The 20844-nt window shown below is 30.6% G+C and overlaps 1 protein-coding gene across 1 annotated transcript; it reads right to left on the bottom strand.

Moving 5' to 3' along the window:
* Positions 1–773: 773 nt before the first annotated feature.
* On the bottom strand, positions 774–19701 carry LOC131609811 (phytyl ester synthase 1, chloroplastic-like). The gene is made up of 14 exons (XM_058881613.1): positions 19405–19701; positions 7608–7659; positions 7452–7507; positions 7191–7349; positions 6796–6900; positions 6002–6108; positions 5520–5641; positions 4839–4947; positions 4560–4690; positions 3973–4342; positions 2999–3112; positions 1664–1749; positions 1430–1539; positions 774–1355 (listed from the first exon to the last, which is right to left on the bottom strand). Exons 1-14 carry the CDS (start codon positions 19688–19690, stop codon positions 1165–1167), a joined length of 1998 nt encoding a protein of 665 aa, XP_058737596.1. The 5' UTR covers positions 19691–19701; the 3' UTR covers positions 774–1164.
* Between the last annotated feature and the right edge of the window lie 1143 nt (positions 19702–20844).

Raw genomic sequence — 20844 nt, 5'->3', positions numbered from 1 at the left:
ATGAATGATATGCGAATGATTTATGCAAATGACTGATGTGTAAATATCTTATGAAAATTCACTTTTTGTTAGAAATAAATTTAGTTTATGAATGACTAATGATTTATGTTATCCAAAACTACCACTATAACTTTACCAACAATATTATCTCAGTTATCCTTTAAAAAAAAAATCTCATAAGTGCATCTGAAGATTATAATACATATTCACCCTTTGTCATCAAATATACGAGGAAATGTGACAAACACATTGCTTGAAGGATGTATCTGAAGAATGGTGGATTTTTACAATTGATTCTTAATCTATCAGTAAAATTGTTTTTTTACATTGGTTTATGTTGTAACCAATCTAAAATGTGTTAGGTTTTTAAAGGAAAAAATATTATGAAATTTTCCTTTATGATTGGCCGTGTTTTATAATGTCATGGTGTGGTTATTGGAGGTTTAAATATATGAAGGGCTAACATTTGTTTTAAATATATGCAAGATTAACACCTCTAAGAGGAGGCGTGTCACCATGTCCGACATTTATATAACACTCGTACGATACATGTTAAAAAGGTCAACCAAGTGTCCCAAAAATTGTTTCTTTCTTATCTTTGACACTCTTCAACTCAGTATCAAGCACCCATAAAACACTCATAGAACATGTTGTATTGTATGCTTAATTTGTTTTAATGATGATTGTTGTTATAATTTGATTATTTGGTTTTTCTACATGCTGTTTGACAATAAATTTTAAAAATAAAACAACATTTTTACAAAGCAAACAAATCTCAAAAGTTGGTCTGAGTTGGAGAAAATGGCATAAACACAGACCAAAGGACCATATAGGTTTATCAGACTTTTCAATACAAACAATCATCCAAACTAAAAACCAACCACAGAAAGTATTGGAATGAATTCCAAACACTTCTGGTGTGTGAATATAGACGAAAGACATATAGTTTCACTATGATAGGGAATGATAGATTGATGCCTCGTACATGGTTCAAGATGCCATGACCCTAGAATAAAAGTTTACAAATTTACCTGCAACTTGAGTAGTTATGATCCTATCCCAATCATTTATTTTTTGCAGTTGCTTCTTTTTAATTTAAATTATAGGAAGATTTGCACAATGGTCCAACCTTCTATAGGACATACCATTTTCTGTGCAGAACAATCAAATTTCAAAAGTTGGAATGTCGGATGTAGGACCGTTTGTAGTTAGGTATAATGACCGAGTCAATACATTTCTATAGGGGTCACTTTCCCGTTTTTCCTTCAAATAAGCAATGCATCTCTCTACCTCAGTTTTCACTTCAAGATATAATTCTTGAGACTTGTCCTTGTTCTTAAGTTCCTGTTTCCTTCCTGTCAAACAATATCTCAAATTTTACCACCACATTTTAGTTATTCCAAGTAGAGAAATATGTATTGGGCATTACCTTCTGTTTCAATTGGTTTTCCAAAATAAAAGTAGAACCGGCCCGGAACTTTAGGCAAAATTCCAGGTGGATACACTTGTTGATTTTCCACCTCACCGCCAACACCAACCCTAATTTAGCAATATATAAGGTACAAAAATAATGCTTATGTGTGTGTCTATATATATATAAAAGTTGGAAAAAAGGAAAGTATATAAAAAATGGTATGAATCAACAAAAAGCAAACATAGATACCTCAACTGCACAGCCTCATTTTTAAGGTTTTCTATTTCAGACCTAACGTAAGGAATCTTCATCAAATCATCATAATCAATCACAATCTGAAAAGAACAATGAGATATGGTGTTGTGATATTCAAATCTAGGTTCAAGATATTCACGGAAATTTTAATATGGAATTTGCAATCCCTGTGTTATCTGCTACTGCTACAGCCATAGATAACTTCTAACATTGGTAGAAAAGGTGAGCGTTACAGTACACAAATCCTTCATAGCGCCAGATAGATTTTCACGAGATAGAAGATAAACTGTGACTTTTTCAAAGAGTTGTTATAAAATGGTGAGGTGACAGATAACAACCCAATTGAGTCTTCAATTCCACTCAAGTTGTGAAGGATTGCTGTCGCCGCTAGAAGTGAGTATAAGGCGGAAAAGAACCTAGAGCATTGCTTGGCAGGGGCAAAAAACATGGCAATGATGTTTTTTAATTGCATTTGTAGAACAGAAAGTGGTGTATTGGGATTTGGGCATAGTTAGAGGGGAATCAAGTGTGAGGAGGTCAAACATTGGACACTATAAGTGTTTCAATGCAGAGGGGCTTCACTACAAAGTTTGTTGTTGGTTCATCCCTATGGTTCAGCCATATGCCTCATGGTTGTTATGTGGTATATTGGACCGTTGATTCAAGCAAGACCATAAAAGTCTGGACTTCTTCTGGATTTAGTTTGTCTTTAATGGGTATTGGCAGAAAAGGTCTCTTTAGTTGATGGAGGATTGTAATGTGGCAAGGGAATAGGCTGCTGAGGTTTCATCGGGGTAGTGGTCATGGAAGCAGAGAAGGTAGCGAGAGGCGGTGGTTGCTGGGAGACTCGACAGAAAAGCAATATAGGAGTTTGTTGCTTTTTTTTCCTTTTAAACATACTAACTCCCTAAAGACTATTCAACGATTACAAATATGTCACAACATATGTGGTTTCCGCTAGTTGCTGAACCTCTCTCATATCTTATGAATGGAAATAATTAAATGCTAGAGTACAGCGTTACTTCCATCCAAATGGCTAAAATGGATCCAGAATATGATCTACTCATACACTGCAGTATGTAATAGGCTGTAATGCTGCATTTACCAAAATGCAATCGAAAACTCTTGATGACAGCTTACAAGGACATTACACTAGTGGTGAACAAAAATTAATCCTACAGTTCATAATAACTTACTGAGTAAGAAACTATAGTAGAATTATGCTTCCCATAAAAATCTTTAAGAGTTTGCTTTCAATGCCCCAGCATTTTGAGAAAGATAATTACTTTGTAAAGGAAAACCATTGGCTGATTAAATACTGAAACTTACTTGACCAAGATCATCTTCTCCAACAGAACCAAAAGGTACGATTTTGGCTCCAAATCTGGCAGCCATCCTGACAAACTCAGATTGTTCAGGCCAGAATAACTTGTATTCTTCACCCTGATAATTATCACAAAATGATGGAGTTTAACAATTCTAGTATATTTTAGATCATAAATATAAAAACAGAAGAGGCACAGTGAAATTTAAAATGAATAAACGCTGAAATTCCAACATTAAATGTGAATGAAATAATACAGTAGTCGTTTCCTTTCTTTTTTTGACGACCTGTTTTCTTTTCTAAAAACTAGAAGGATACCATCTATTGGTGAACACTTTATAAGTGAGAGGATCCATAGACTTAATACCTAAGACTTTGGGATAAGATGTGGTGTCTCTCACTTGTGTGGTTGCTCTTATGTGATGATCCCCGGACACCCTCATAGCCCAACACCTCCGGCATCATCTTATATGTCTGCGGATGGGATTGCGGTTGTTGCGGAACACATAATGTTGCATCATCAACAATATTACAGCCGCAATTGCTGTTCCGGACCACAATTTAAAACCATGTTGTGCCCCATTCTACATATTTATCATAAGCCAGATGCACTAGACAGATCCAACATGTGATATTAAATACCAAGCATTTGATGCAATTTTATGATTATGCTGGGGAAGTAATGTTTTTTTTCTCCAGCACATCCAAGATCTACGACGATTCATGAATTTTATTTCTTTTTACCCTTAAATGAATTATAAAAAAGTAGTTATAAGGTATAACTTATAAGTTATAACTGATAACTCATTCAATTCATATAAATCACAAGCCCTATCTAAACTTCCTAACCGGCTGACTGCATTTAGTTCCAACTGTTCAAGAAGAACAAGTCAAAGACTTCAAAAAGAGTCGGGTGAGCAAAACCGGATTCCTTGAGAAAGATCAAACTGAAAATGAAGGGCCAACTTAAAGGATTTACCTTCCTATGAAAAGCCTCGCGAACACCTCCAGGAAATAATACGACATGTGACTTGGAAGAGAAAAGCTTGAAAAGGTTAGTTGCTGTTACAGGCACAATACCCATAACTCTTAGCCAGTCAAAAAAAGATACTTCTGGCAGTCTTCCACTTTTCTGTCTCCTAAACATAAAGGGATGTGCCATTCCTCGAACAATGATGTCTCGTTCAATATAAAAACGAGATATCAAGGAAAATTTGTCCAATGCTAGCAGCATGTGGTTCCCAACTAACAAAACAGGCCCCTCGGAAGGAATTCCAGCAAGGCCCTTTACAATATTTCCATCCTCCAAAGTTGAAAGCATTACAGAGCTTGTGATGAAGTTAAACAAACTGGAAGCATTATAATTGAAAGGTGATCAACTCAATTAACAAGAATGAACAAATATTAATTCACAGGCATACAATATCATCAAGACATCAATATCAAACAACTCATCATGGTAGCTGTAGGTTAAGCTTTCCCAGCAGTCTTCTATATTTATATAATATGAATTCTCTTGCTTTGTGTTAATAGATTAAATGATCAAATTTATTCAGTAAGTTGTACCTGTAAGATTCTACTATTTTATTGGCTTCATCTCGTGAAGGCGGTATGAAATCCAAAGCATAGTCATGATACATGCCACGCCGGTAGTAAGAAGTTCCCTTGACTACCGTTACTAGGTCAAGGCCGCCTTCCTGCAAAGGCCCCAAAGCTAAGGTCAGTTAACATCCTACTGGTTTGATATCATTTGTATCAGAAGAATAAGATCACGATGCATTCCTGGAAAGAAACTTAACGAGAAGCATGCCAGCAGAAGAAAAAAAGAAAAGGGGAAAAGAATACCAGGAATAGGAAATGGCCACTGTCATCAAATTTACGGAGTTCACAGTTAGGCAGTAACTGACGTAGTCTTTCACCTTCCTGCTGGCTAGGTAGTAACTGGTCCTTTCCACTAAAGAACAAATGAAATAACTCAGTTTCATCTTGCAGGAAGAGTCATACATTGAAAAAGGAAAGTGTCATGTGTTTATGAAAAGGAAATCATGGTATGTATAAGAAATAAAAGGTTTAGAAGTAATAAATTTTCATTAAATTGGTTGTTCAGACTAAACACTCTTTTTATCAATTTATTTTGCTATTGCATTTTGATAGGTCTGTTATTGTTAGTTAAGAAGTAGTTATTCGTTACTTAAATAGTTAGTTAGTTAGTTAGTTAGTTAGTTAGTTAGTTATGGATAGTTAATAGTTTTGATGAGAGTTAGTTAGGTTAAATAAGGCATGCTGCCTATTAATAGAGAGGAGGATTAGAGAGGGGATTATCTTATCATAGGAGAGGAATAGGGCCTTTTGGCATTGGGAAGTTGGCAGACCCTCGAAGTGCTTCCGTTGTTCGTAATCAAAGGGGATCCTTCCCCATTTTCAGTTATAATATACCAGTTGGTTTTATCATATTTCTGCTATGTGATAGAACATATGATTCAATATAATGACCAATATAAGATATACAATCACAAGGAGATGAACCTGCAAAGTATCAGAGTCTGAGCTTTGATAGCATATAGGCGTGAATCAGCATATGCTGACGGAGACTTGAGCATCTTTAGTTTCCACAAAAATGTTTCTTTTGGTAAAATGTCTGCAAGAACCTGATAATTTAATCAACAATAGATATTCAGTATTGAAAGTAAATGAAGTGAAAGCTCAAATGAGCAACAACTAGTCAGATCAAAGAAAATGCAGTGATGTGCAACCACAGTCTTCCAAAATCCAGCATATTCCACTTTTACTATGTTTAAATTATAATAGAAGAACGAAAATAAGTTAGCCAATGTTCACTTAATATTTATTCTGAATTATGCTTTAAGCACTTTCAATGGCATTAACTCATTATTACTCACACAACATGCTTCAAATATTCAAAGCATAAAGAAAAAGTCACACACTGCACTTCTAATTGAAATTGTTTTTATTTAATTTTTTAAATAAAAACAACGGTAGAACCTTACAGGAAGAGATGATGCAAAAGTATTAAAGTCGCCTAGTGGCTCTCTTGCTGCATTTAGTAGTGGAAGTCTTTTCACAGCGTTATCGAACACTGTCCTTAGAATGTCTCCTAATGTTAAAAGAAAATTTGAAGGCATTAATAGAGAAAAGTATCATTTTCTTTGGTAAAAGATAAAGGCGGAATACAAGTTCTCCACTATGATATTTGAACTTTACCAAAAAAAAAACTAGGCCTTAAGATATTGGAGTGAAAAATTAGCATAGGTTCCTAGTGACATAGAAGAAATTAAGTATTTGCTAATTTAATTAACTAGAAAACTATGATTAATAAATAATTCAAATTTTAGCGGAAAGCAAAAGCGGAAAATGAAAAAAAGAATCAAAGACAAGAACGAACAAAGGCATGAAACATTTATATGGTTAAGGAGAAAACTAGATCCACAACAATCTCATACGCCGTAAACCATAGTGGGTACATCCTAGAAAATAGGGAAGTAGAGACATAATATGAAATTTACAGGGTTGTCTCAAACAATTTGGAGGCACGGTTCCAATCTTATAAACTAGACTCCTAATAAAGAGAAACACAATATTTAAAATAAAATAATTTTTGGTGAAAGAAAACAATTCTTCACATAATTCTCGAAAATTAGATGCATTTCTCGTTTTCTGCATAACATTCAACATTTTCAAGATATATTAGGAGCTATGAAGATCAAATTTGGACTAAAGGCACCTGACATGGATGTTGAGAAAATAGTACTTATTAAAAAACAGCAAAGAAACATGAGCAAACCTGCACTCAAACTGAGAATGTTAGGCAGAGCAGGAAAGTGTGTGGCAGGCAACGCGTCCAACAATGATGTTAGAAGTTGCACCTGGGACCTACCGAAAGAAGTAGCTGCCAAATAGGAAGGTCATGGTCAGATCAGGTACTTTGTGATTCTTTAACTGATTTGCTACAGCAAAAACAACTTGGATATTGTTAAGGAATTTTCACTCAAAGCTCTAGCTATGAAATGGATTTTCACTGAACCATTTCCAATAAATGGCATTACTCGGAAAACACTAATCTCCAGCTTATTCATAGGCAATAACAGACATCTTACTTGAATTTGCCAAAATTAGTATAAGATCACTAAAAGGAAAGCTAATAAATCTTATCTATATGACTAAAAGCTAAAAAGTTACCTGGATTTGCCAAAATTAGTACAAGATCAATATGAGGGTTACGAGCGGCAATAGCCAGCGCAAGGCAGCCTCCTAGGGATTCTCCGACGAGATATATGGGCCTATTTGGTGAACGCTGATACTCTAACCTAACTGTTGTCTCAACTAATTTCACAAGGTCTGCAACAGGAAAATAAATAATGATGGAATACACTACTGAAAAAGAAACATAATGTATAATGTAAGATTGTTGAAGATGAGCAGTATACAAGGAAAAAGGACCTGTAAATGGTGTTCGATCGGCAAATGGAATATGCAAGCACCACAAATCAAATATCCTTGAATGAACAAAAAATAACAAAATTAATATTTCATTATTACATAATTGATTTAATGTGAAATGCTAGTAGGTCTAAAAAAGGTGAAATGAAGAGAAACCTTCCGAGTTGGAGATGATGCGAAACAAGTCCCAATCCCACGCCATCAATTCCTGTAAAATTTGGAATATAATAAGCTTGTTGTTTGATACATACAGCATCAGATTACATGAATAAATATTGTGGTGAAATAAACTATATGGTGCACAACCAATATATAGAATTAACAATGTAATTGCAAATGAGATCGTAGAGCTGGAAGCATTGTGCGAAGTAAGACGCTCTCATCTCACACAGCATCTCAGCTTCAGATAGTTGCCACAAGAAGGTGGCGGCATTTCCGCCACCACCGAAACCTCAATCCAATTTTCTGATCTCTGCGTAATCTCATCAAGAAAAATGGAAACCAGAGATGGAAGTGGAAGAAAAAAATAAACTTCTCAAAACTCTCTTCCCCTGAACCCCTCCATTGTTTTCATTCAAAGTAGATTAGTGCAATTGGCTTAATTGCAATTTTTATTTTTATTTTTTTTATTCTTCTATTTTAAAATTCAGATTTGTTATGAATAAAGATAGAAGCGTGATGGCCATCCTTATTTTTGCTTTTCATTTGCATATTATCAATTAATAAAACGCGACTTTTCATCTTCCTTGAGTCCTATAAATAAGACTCATATTGTAATGTAAAGGGTACTTTTGACGATGATAATACAAAATTACTTTCTCTTTTCTATCTCACTCATCTCTCCTTTATCTCTATATTATTTTGATTAATTTCATAACATCTTATCATCACGAAACTTTCAGGTATAATAGTTATTCAACCTATTATATATTTGATTAAGATAATATCAACTGTGATTTCGATGCATCTCAAAAAAATTGCAAGAATAATATTAAAATATCTCATAAGGATTTCATAAAGATTTTTTTGTTGTATCATCTAAAAGTTTATAATTTTTATATGCTCATAAAAGATTATAATTCTAGAAGAACGGCACAAATAATTTTAACACATTTCAGAAGGATTGTTATATTTTGTAGGTCATTGTTATAACAAATTATTTATATATTTCTTGAAGAACTTATCAAGCATCCATGAAGGATAACAGAACAAATTTTTTGTAGATCATTGTTTATAACAAATTATTTATATAGTTCTCTAAAAACTTATCAAGTATCCCTTAAGGATAACAAAATAATTATTTATATAATTCTTGAAAAACTTATCAAGCCCCTGGAAGATAACAAAATAATTATTTATATAGTTTCTAAAGAACTTATCAGCATCTCTGAAAGATAGTAAAAAAATTTATTATATGTTGGTATAAATTTAGTGATATGATTTTGTATGATTTTGATAATCATGAGATACTATTATATTGGTTTTGAATATATTGCCAACCATTACACAAATTAGATATACTTCTTGATTCTTCAAAATTAGGATGGTCAGTGTTTAATTCCTGTCATCAATTGTATTATCTCATATTAAACAAAGTCTTGTTGATACTATTTTTTTTATATCTTATTATTTTTAAATATTAATATTTTATCAAGAGAATTGAGACATTGATTACTGGAGGAAAAAATAAAAGGTCAGTTTCAGAACTTTATTTTATTGCTACTAACAAAGTAATCTCACTCTCCATATCCATTGGTACTAGTCAAACAATAAAATTAATCTCTTATGTCAATAGTTAGTGATTTGGTTTATATAATTAACATGTATCATTCTCTTTTATTGTATAGACTATATTTTTGCACTATAAAGTTTTTTTTACAACTATGTTGCAATATATATATATATATATATATATATATATATATATATATATATATTCTAAAGTTTCTACATATTTTAAAGTTGCTATAATAGTGCTTAGATTTCTCGTATAAATCTTGATTATACTATTCTTTTCTATTTACAAGTATAATGTATGGATGACATTTGTAACAGCTACCAACTTTTTCCTCGAGTTTGTACTACATTTATATTAGTATAATTGAAGCACGTGACATTGTAAACCAGAAATTTACAAATTACACTTAAATGTATTGTTGGTAATTAAAATCGGTTAAGTGATCTCGGATATGATATGATGCGAATAATTAATATTGAAGAACCATAAGTTTTTTCAATCCAGTAAATTGTTGTGTTTCTAAAGGAAATTAAAAATCAAAAAAATTGAGTTTTTCATGACATTAATTGTTGCATTAACCAAAATATCATGAAAAATATTTATTGTCTACTCACAACCAAAAGCTTATGAAATTGTCTTCTCAAAAAATGATCTCATTTTCTGAATTTTTTCTTTCTAGAACTTTCTTGATAAGTATCACATATATTATTAAAAAATGATATTGAACATTGTAGCATATATTCACATGAAAAAAAGTGGACTTGAAGATCCATTCTTTAGACGTCTAAAGTCAGTTGTATGATTGATACTTATGAGGTTATAACTTCTAAATTATACTTTGGAAACCTGCAATCAAGTACATTAAATATTTATTCGCAACAAGCCAACAAGATACTATATTTTAATCCTACGTAAACTTACCATTTATTCTAATATTTCTCATCTAAGTGAATATTTGGATGTGTTGTGTATACTCCAATTGCTCCAATATAATACATTAAGATGAGTCATGAAAGAATATTGATATGAATCTCAATTTTGAGGATATGATTTGAGCAAATAATAAAACACTTGATTGTAGTCCAGTAGGCTGATTATCACTTAATAAATTATTTTTTCAATATTAGTGGGAGGGAATAAGGAGTTGAAATCATGAACGAGAAGTTCAAATAAACAATTTTAAATTTTGATCCCCATACAAACCAATATGAACCAAAAGTTCGAAATATTTTATGGTTTTAGTTGATGCATCAACTAGATGGTCACATGTTTGTTTGTTGTTAACTTGCAACCAGACGTTTACGAAATTGATAGCTCAATTGATTTGAATAAGAACTCATTTTCCCGAATATCATGTCAAGAAAATTAGTCTTGATAATGCTGCAGAATTTTTCATCTCAAGCATTTAATGAGTATTGTATGTCTACTGAAATTGATACATTGAACATTCAGTAGCACATGTTCATACAGAAAATGGACTTGCAGAATCATTTATTAAACACATGAAATTAATTGCTAGACCTCTTATTATGAGATGCAAACTTCCAATTTCTGCTTGGGGACATGCAATTTTGCTTGCTGCAACATTGATTCACATCAGGCCAACAAGTTATCACATCTCTTCCCCTTTATAGTTAGTTTTTCGTAAAGAACATAATATTTCCCATCTAATAATTTTTGGATGTGTAGTGTATGTTTCAATTTCTCTACCACGACGCAATAAGATAGGTTCTCAAAGGAGGATGATAATATATGTTGGATGTGAATCTCTATCTATCGTAAGTACCTTGAACCAACAACAAGAGATTTATTCAGTGCTTGTTTTGCTGATTGTCATTTTGATGAATCAAATTTTCCAGCATTAGGGAGGAGAATAAGAAGCTGGAAAAAGATATCAATTTGAATGAATTATCATTATCTCATCTTGATCCTCGAACAAAACAATGTGAACTAGAAGTTCAAAAGATAATTCAGCTTCAAAACTTAGTAAATTAATTACCAAATGCATTCACTGATCCAAAAGGTGTGACTAAATCATATATACCAACTTCAAATGCTCCAACAAAAATTGATATCCTTGCTGGAAAATCAAATGAGTCTCAACCACGTCTGAAGCGTGGCAAATCAATTGGTTCCAAAGATAAAAATCCTCGAACAAGAAAGGGAGCTAAGAATAAAGATGACCCAAGTGAGGATATAGAAAATTTAAAAGAATCTACAGATAGAATAAACATTTTATCTCCATAAGAGATTGATCAGGTACCTGAAACTTATGAAAATAAAGAGATCTCGATAAATTATGTCCATAATGGAATACAATGGAACCGACATGAAGTCAACATTGATGATGTTTTTCATACAATATAGCGCTAAATGTGATGAATGGCAAAAAGGATCATGAGTCGACGTCTAGTAAAGTTTGTACACTAAGTGAGGATTGGCCTAAATGGAAATATGCAATTGAAGCAGAATTAAACTCACTTCACAAGAGACAAGTGTTTGGACCTGTAGTTCAAACACCTCAAGATGTGAAGTCGGTTGGATACAAATGAGTTTCCGTGCGAAGACAAAATGAAAATAATAAAACTGTGAGATACAAAGCTCGACTTGTTGCTCAATGATTTTCGCAAAGATCATAAATTAATTTCGATGAGACATATTCACCTATAATAGATGCAAGCACTTTTCGATATTTAATAAGCCTTGTAGCACATGAAAGGCTTAATTTGCACATGATGGATGTTTTAACAGATTATTTATATGGTTCACTTAATAGTGACATTTACATGAAACTCCCTGAAGGATTCAATATACTAGAGGCACGTAATTTTGGATGTCGAGAAAACTACTCTATTAAATTGAACAAGTCTCTCTATGGGTTGAAAAATCTAGACGAATGTGATATAATCGCCTTAATGAATATTTACTAAAGGGTGGATATACAAATAACTCAATTTGTCCTTGTATTTTCATAAAAGGATGTGAAAAATAATTTACAATAATAGTTGTCTATGTGGATGACATAAATATTATTGGAACTCCTGAAGAGCTTCCAAAAGCTATAAATTGCTTAAAGGAAGAGTTTGAGATGAAGGATATAGGAAAAACAAAATTATGTTTAGGCTTACAAATTGAGAATTTGGACAATGGAATATTTGTACATCAGAAAGGTTATATAAAAAAGTGTTGAAACACTTATACATGGAAAAATCTCATAAGTTGTCTACTCCAATGATTGTTATATCATTAGATGTAGAGAAATATCTGATCCTCTCAGGCCTCGAGAAAAGGATTTAAAAAATTGATTGATCCTGAAGTACCATATCTTAGTGCAATTTGAGCACTAATGTACCTTGTTAATTATACACGTCTTGATATATCATTTGTGGTCAATCTATTAGCAAGATACAATTATTCAGCTACACAAAGATATTCAAACAGAGTCAAACATATACTTTGTTTTTGTAGAGATGCAGGTTACTTGTCAGACTCTTACAATGGTAGATCAGAAACAGGTTATTTGTTTACATGTGATGGTACAACCATTTCATGGAGATCTATGCAACAACTCATAGCAACAAATTCATCAAATGATGCGCTACATGAAGTCTCTTCCAAGAAAAATTTATAAGCAACAACTACAAAAAATATCGTCTCACATATAAATGTCTGCATGATGGGGGAGAAATACATATGTTTTGCACTCTTTTTCCCTTCACCATGGTTTTGTCCCACTGGATTTTCCCGGTAAGGTTTTAAACGAGGCAATTCACATTCAAAGAATATTATACTCTTTTTCCTTCACTAGAATTTTTTCCATTGGGTTTTTTCTAGTAAGGTTTTAATGAGACATATCCTCAATGGACATCCAAGGGGGGAGGTGTTATGAATAAAGATAAAAGTGGATGTTCATCCTTATTCTTCCTTTTCATCTTCATGTTCCCTATTAATAGATGCGACTTTCCATCTCCCTTTGGTCCTATAAATAAGGCTCATATTACAATGCAAAAGGGTACCTTTGAAGATGATAACACAAGATTATTTTCTCTTTTCTCTTTCTCTCACTCATCTCTCCTTCATTTCTATATTATTTTGGTTAATTTATTTATGTTTTTTTAAATTTATTTTTTCAAATTTTAATCTCCTTCTAAGTTAAGATCAAAATTTGATGACATGAGATGACTTAATTATGTGTCAATGCTACATTTTCATTAAATAAGTCTAATTCATTATTATTCATTTAATTATAATTATTTTTTAGAAAATTACAAAAATTAAGTATTTAAAATTTAAATACCAAAATTTTGAACACCAAAGAATTCAATCCTCATAACCATTTGGCCATTAGAAAAAAAAGTTACTTATGTGAGAATAGGTTGGACCGAGTTAGACTTTGCCGAATCTGAGTTTGACTTACTAAATAATTCAAAGCCTTAGTCTGACATACGACTTATCATAAGCTTATTTTTTTGCCTGAGTCTGATCTTTTCGAATGTCTGATATTAGTCATTAGTTTATTATTCTGCTTAAAAAGTCTATATCATTTTAATATATGTAAATAAACAATTTAACTAATGATTAAATATACTAGAAAATCAAAAGTACAATGAAATTAAATGTTTGTTTACATTAACTTATTTAAGCTTACATAAGAGTATAAGTTTTGTGAAATTATTTGTTTGAGAGAATTTATGTAAACAACTTATGACATTATTCATAAGATTTTTTTAATTTATTTTCATAAATTTTTCAAGATAATTAAATTTTATTTTTATATTTTAATATAAAATACAAAGTACAATAGAGTCTACACTTTCCTATTCAAAATTTTTGACTTAAACATGTATAAATTAGATCGTAGGTCTTGTTAATTAATTTTAACAATTCCAATCCCTAATGTTACCACTCAACCACTTAAGTTTAGCTGAAAGTTTTATAGTAGAAATAATATATAACAAATTCCCGTCTTCCTCCCACCACCTATTTTACTGGTTTTATGCTTTCATTCAAGTGGTATATATCAATACTGCCATAAAACTTTCATTTTGAATAGACGTTATTGTTTTAACATACTTCCTTTCTCTCACCACCTATTTTACTAGTTTCATGATTTCATTTAAATATTATATATGCCATAAAACTTTCACCTAAACTTAGGTGGTTGAGTGGTGAGATCCTTCTTTAATAAATACAAAAGGTTGGGAGTTCAAATCCCTTAAATTGTAAATTAGCCTGCGTGAATTTCAAGTATTATAGTAGCTAGTACTAGTTGGTGTGGGGCTGCTAGTGGAGTATTTGACTAGTCTGTTTGTATCAGTGGGGGGTGTATTTTGTATTTAGTTTTTCTGGTGTATATTGTACCTGTTAATCTGTTATGGTACTACAATGTACTGTTGTACTTTGCTCCTAGCATGACTCATGCTGGAGTCTTTTATTTAATATACCTTTTAGTTTTTTCAAAACAAAAAACTATGGTTTGGAAACTTGCGTGAATTTAAAGACCAGAGTAAAAAGTAAAAAAAGTGTAAATATAAAGTATGAGCTGTGAAGACAATGGCTTCTAAAAATTTTAAATAATTAAAGGATATAATTTAAACTCTACCATAAATAAATAAAAGAGAAAGGAAATAGTGCAATTTAAACTTTTAATTATCAAATATAAAAGAACACTTTAGAGACTCTCTTTCTCTCATTATTGTTTCTTCACACAACATAAATGTGAGATGATAAATAAAATATTATAAATTTAAAAAAAGAAATAAAACTTAAAATAGAGATAGAAAGAAATTACTAAATAAGAGAGTTGGAAAGAAAAATATAAGAGAGGATCCAAGCCTATAAAAAAGAGATAAAATAATGAAAAAAAAACTTGCAAGACATAAATGAGGAGAATCTCTAACCTCACCATTTGGATCTTTTATCCACCATGCGAGTTGTCAAAAATATTTCTTTAGTTCCGTAGATGTATCTTCGAAAACACTTTTTAAAAAAAAAACTTTAATCTTTCTGTAGGTACATCTACGGAAGCGTAAAAAACACAGCAAACTTAAGAAAAATTCAAATTATTTCGATTTAGCAAATCTTACGTAGATGTATCTAAGAAATGTGTTAAAAATAATTCTGTTATATTTTCAAATCAACTACATTTCACTCTTAAATTTCAATTTTTTTAAACAAAAATGGAACATCAAATTATAGTGCAATTTGCAATTTTTTAAACCCTAAACCCTAAGGCAATGGAAAATAGAACACCAAAAAAATACATCGTATACATCATATAAATTGCACTATTATTTGATGTTCTATTTTAATTTGGAGTGAAATGCAGAAGATTTAAATATGACATAATGTTCTGTATGTACATCTACAAAACACTTTGTTTTTAACGTTTTCGTAGATATATCTACGGAAGATTTGCTGAACTGAAATAATTTGAATTTTTGAACGTTTACTGTGTTTTTAACGCTTCCGTAGATGTATCTATGAAAAAAACTAATTTTTTATTAAAAAAATACTTCCAGATATGTATTTACAGACGCAGGAATCATAATTAAAATTTCGTCAAATAAGTGAGAGAATCAAATGGTATAATGAGATATTCTATAAATTTAAAATGCAAACTTAAAAATACCATGGATGTAAAACTAAAAAATATAAAATAATAATTGGTACAAACTTTAAAAGTTGAGGTAAAGTTGGAGAAATGGTCAGTTATTATAGATTTTGAGTCGAAAGATAAATCCAAGTAATTCAACACAAACAGTAGTTTAATTTTTAAGGTCCAATTTTGACAATCTAAATTAAACAACTGAATTAACTCGACGCACAATCCGATCCGATTTCAATTGAGCTGTTCACATTTGTCGATCTCTAAATTGATGTGTGTCCGCCACCGTTGAGTACTCCAAGATTGACCTTGGTATGCTTATGTTTATATTCTAAATATAGTAATCCAAAAAATAATAAATAAATACAGTTTAAAAGCATAGTACACTAGCATGTTTTATAGGTAGGTATACGTCAAGATCAAAGTTTGTTGTGATTTCTTTCGTTATTCATTACGAGAACATGTCAAATAAATGTCGGAATTGATAGATTAGTTTGATGCACACGGTGTTTTAAAAATCGGATCGGACATCAAATCAGTGAGGGTACTGTGTCACTAGTTTATTAGTTGAACCACTGGGTCACTGGTCGAACCGCATGACTAAACCGGATAACTCGGTTGAATAGACCGGTCGTTATAACAAAACTATATAGGTATAAAACATGTCGAACATGATGATTCAGTAGTCTCTACAATATATAACTGGCACTTAAATTTTTAAAAAATATCATATCTTAAATAAATTCACATGTTCATAATTTAAATTCAAATTTTAAACATAGATATCACACATAATAAAATAGTATAAAATTACAAAGTATATATTTGCAAACAAATTTAATCGTAACATAATCTAATTGAATAAATTATAATAAATAATTTCATTGTCTACTAAATTTAATTTCAAAGAAGAAAAAATTATTTCAATGTTGATACCTCCTTCTTCAATATCAAAATCATCTGAAACAAAATCAACCGCATCCAAAACATCTTTATTTCTATTTTTATTTTTATTTTCTATTTTTATTTTCTATATTTTTCTTTTATTTTTTCTTTTAATTTTTATTAAAATAATTAAAATGATTGTTGTTTTAAGTTTTTAAAATTAAAAAAAATTAAAAATGCATATAAACCACCGATTCTTGAAAACCGCCGTTTTTCCCGGTTTTATCAATTTACACCGATTTTGACCGGTTCACACCGGTTCAATGACATATGTGATCCAGCAATCAAACCAGACCAATTACCTGACCGGTTCTCGGATCAACCGGTCCGACCGGCCGGTCTGGTCTGATTTTTAAAACATTAAACATATATAGATATCATTTGGTCGGATTTTTTTCGGCTATAAAAGATTTTTAAATTGAAGTTGAAAATAAAAGTTGCTTGATAATATTTATAATTTTTTAAATTTAAAAGTTATTTTATTTAATATATAGATAAAATAATATAAAAAAGTGAAAAAATTAAATGATTTTTTTTAATAAATATTTAAAAATATGTGAAAATAATATTGCCATGTGAACGAATAATTTTTTTTGAATTAGATAAAATAAAGTAATATAAAAAGAATTATGAAAATGTGTGTTGAAGTGAAGAATTAAAAAGTAATTTATAATAATGTGATGGTATAAATTGTATTCACTGAGATTCGAAGATATATATAGTTATGTACATGTATTCTAAAAAATTATTATAAAGTTACTTTCAACTGCTTTAATAGAAACTCCTTAAATTATATTTTTATTTTTAAAATAAAAGTCACTACTTAAATTATATTTTTATTTTTAAGATAAAAGTTATTTTTTTATAAGAAGCATTTTGTAAAAATTGTTTGGCCCAACTTTTCCTTTAAAGTTGAAGATAAGTCAACAAAAAATCAGGTCAAACATAATCTCAATATGTGATTTCGACTTTCAAGCACGTTGCAATATAATCATCTTTCTCTTTCTGATAGAAAATAGGTTTAATATTCTATTATGTGGTCTTGTATGTTAATTTTTAAATTTATTTTGGTATTTTAACTTAAAATATTTATATTAATTTTTTAATTTTATAAAATGTATTATGCTAATCTTTTTCAATTAATTAACAATGAATTATTGACCAATTTTTAATTTTTTTACTGTTAATTAAATAAAATTAATGATTAATGTATTATATTTTAAAGAATTAAGAGATCAATAAAAATTTTAATTTAAAAATTATAACGAATTCCAAAATTAAAATATAGTACAAAAAAAATTAAACCTAAAAAACGTGTCCATAGAACACATGTTAAAAAACCTACAAATAAAAAATTTCTCTTTAAAAAAATAATTTAAAACTAGGACCGGCCTAATACATGTTTAGGTCTAAGGCGTGTTTAAAATGAAGTATAAAATATTTAAAATTTATTTATTGAATTTTAAGTTTTAAAATATTTATGAAATTATTTTAATTAATTTTATTTATATTTTTTAATTGATAATAAAATTGATTTAGTATTAATCTTAAATAATTTTTTTGAATTTTTATATTATTATTATTAATAATGTGAGTTCATCATAGCATGAAATTGTAAAATAAAAAAGCCTAAATATTTTTTTAAAAAAAGTCTATTTATATTATATATGATGGTGTCGGCCAATGTTTACCATGTGCATTGTTGCATTTATTGTCTCTGCATTAACTTTTTTCCATTCTTTTAATGATACTCTATCTTCAAATTAAATTAAATTGGAAGTAAAGCTAGCAAACCACACAATAAAAGCAATGCAATTTTAAAATGTCGAAAGTGAATATTACTAAATATAGAAAAAATTAATTTAGAGGCCAAAGACAATAGTTTATGTGACCTACCGACCTGTTTAAAACATTAATTATATATCTATAGTAAATTTAATAACAATTTTGAAGATAACATTTTTTTATTTACTTAAATTGTACCTTTAGGGCGCATTTTCCAAATTAATTGTACTTTTAGGGTTATTTTTTAATGATTAATTTATTTTATCTAAAAGAGAGTTTTCAACTTCTTAAACTGACTGCCACTAAATGTATTTATGAAATTTGGAGATATAGAAATAACAAAAGATTTGGAAAGCTTATACAAAATAGGAAAGTTGAAGATATTATCATAGACATGATAGTCTATAGAGGATGGCATAATAGAAAGACTAGAGATTATCTGATTAATGTAATGGTTTAGTAGCCTTAGTTTTTGTTTTTCTTGTCTGATAGTGTATGGCAGATTCTCGTGATCGCCTTGTATCGCTTGTTTTTTGAATTAATTAAAGTTTATATTGGTTAAAAAATTAATTTGTTTTATTTTTTGAAAAAATAACAATTGTAAATTAATTATGAATAAATAAATGCATTACTAATTTTTCATTCGATCTTCGATTCGACAAAATTTAAGGATTACACTTTTGAGTTATTAATGAAGTCAACAAAGATTAAAATTTGTATACTTTAGTAGAAAAGCTCTACATTAATTTTGTTTAAAATAAAACAGTTTACTGAAAAAAAAATCTTGATTAGATTTTGTGGTTATTGGTAGAATCTACGTTGGATTAATGTATTGGTTTAGAAGTTTTTCAGCAACTAATATCAAAACAATGACTGACCTGGCAAGAACAGCATCAGCGGAGAATTCTCCAACGGCAAACCGCAGTCTAACGGCGAAAACCACCGCGGAGGTCCACCGTCTGCTTTTATCAACTCTTTCGCTTGCTCCAAGTATTCCTTCCAACCGCTCCGTCTCTGCTTCTCCTCCATTGCTCCAACACTGTTGATTGACATGGCAAACCGAGTAGAGGTTATGCTCCGTATACTGCCTGACTTAAGTTTCAAGGCCTGAAACGGCTGCTTGCGGCGGAAGAGCGGGGAGAAACAAGCTCCAGCGGCAATCATGGTTGTTTGGTTACTCGGCAGCGGTTGCATGACATTTGAATAAGTTATTACTAGAACAATATATAGATAGAGAATTTTCTCATCTACTGCTATATATATATATATATATATATATATATATATATATATATATATATATATATATATATATATATATATATATATATATATATATATATATATATATATATATATATATATAATTAAAATTTTCTGGTGACATAAGAAAAGAGCTACCACTGTACCACTATTAATTTACTGAAAGTTTGCGCAGCCACTTTAATAAAATAGATTTAATTTTTTAAAATCGGTTTTATTTGGTTTAGTTCGTTTAAAACTGGTTTAAAATTAATAACTAAGTTTTTGCTTGAACCAGTTTAAAACCAAAATTTCTTTAGAACCGGATTTGAAATTATTGAAGTTTGGTGATTGAATATTATTCTTGAATCTCTGATTCATGTAAAAGCATTACAATCACAATTTACACTCTGTGTAAAGTTTATTATTCCCTCTTACTATTCCAATGGAATAGTGCAGAACTATATAATGAAGTTGATACAAGAGATGGGCTAAACGAGTACATTCTTATTGGGCCTACACAAGGTTGGTTAACTAAGTTAACCCCCCTTATAAAATATACTCTAACACCCCCCCTCAAACTGAACAGTAGTGCTTAACATGAACAACTTTCAGTTTGTTTCGCAGATCTTGAAAAGCATTTGTGCCTAGAGGTTTGGTGAGGGTGTCGGCAATTTGTGTTGCAGCTGGGATATGTTGTATCTTCATATTTCCAGCTACTACTCTTTCTCTAACAAAGTGGATATCGAGCTCAAAGTGAAACCATCACTGCACTGAGATTGTCGCATAACAGAACTGGAACATGAAATGGAATCCTGAGCTCATTAAGAAGAGATTCTAACCATGATAATTCAGCAGTAGAGTGAGCTAGAGCTCTATATTCAGCTTCAGTGCTTGAACGAGCCACAAGTGTCTGCTTCTTGGAACTCCAGGCAACGAGATTTGAACCAAAATAGAGGCACGATCCTGAGGTGGAACGTCTGTCATCTGGGTCGCTTGCCCAATCTGAGTCACTGTATGCACGAATGGAAAATTTTGGAGCTGAGGCAGATGGTGATAGAAGCAGACCATACTGA

Source organism: Vicia villosa, linkage group LG6 (assembly GCF_029867415.1).
Source record: "Vicia villosa cultivar HV-30 ecotype Madison, WI linkage group LG6, Vvil1.0, whole genome shotgun sequence".
Classification (NCBI taxonomy): Eukaryota; Viridiplantae; Streptophyta; class Magnoliopsida; order Fabales; family Fabaceae; genus Vicia; species Vicia villosa.
This window is presented reverse-complemented; position numbering and strand designations above follow the sequence as displayed.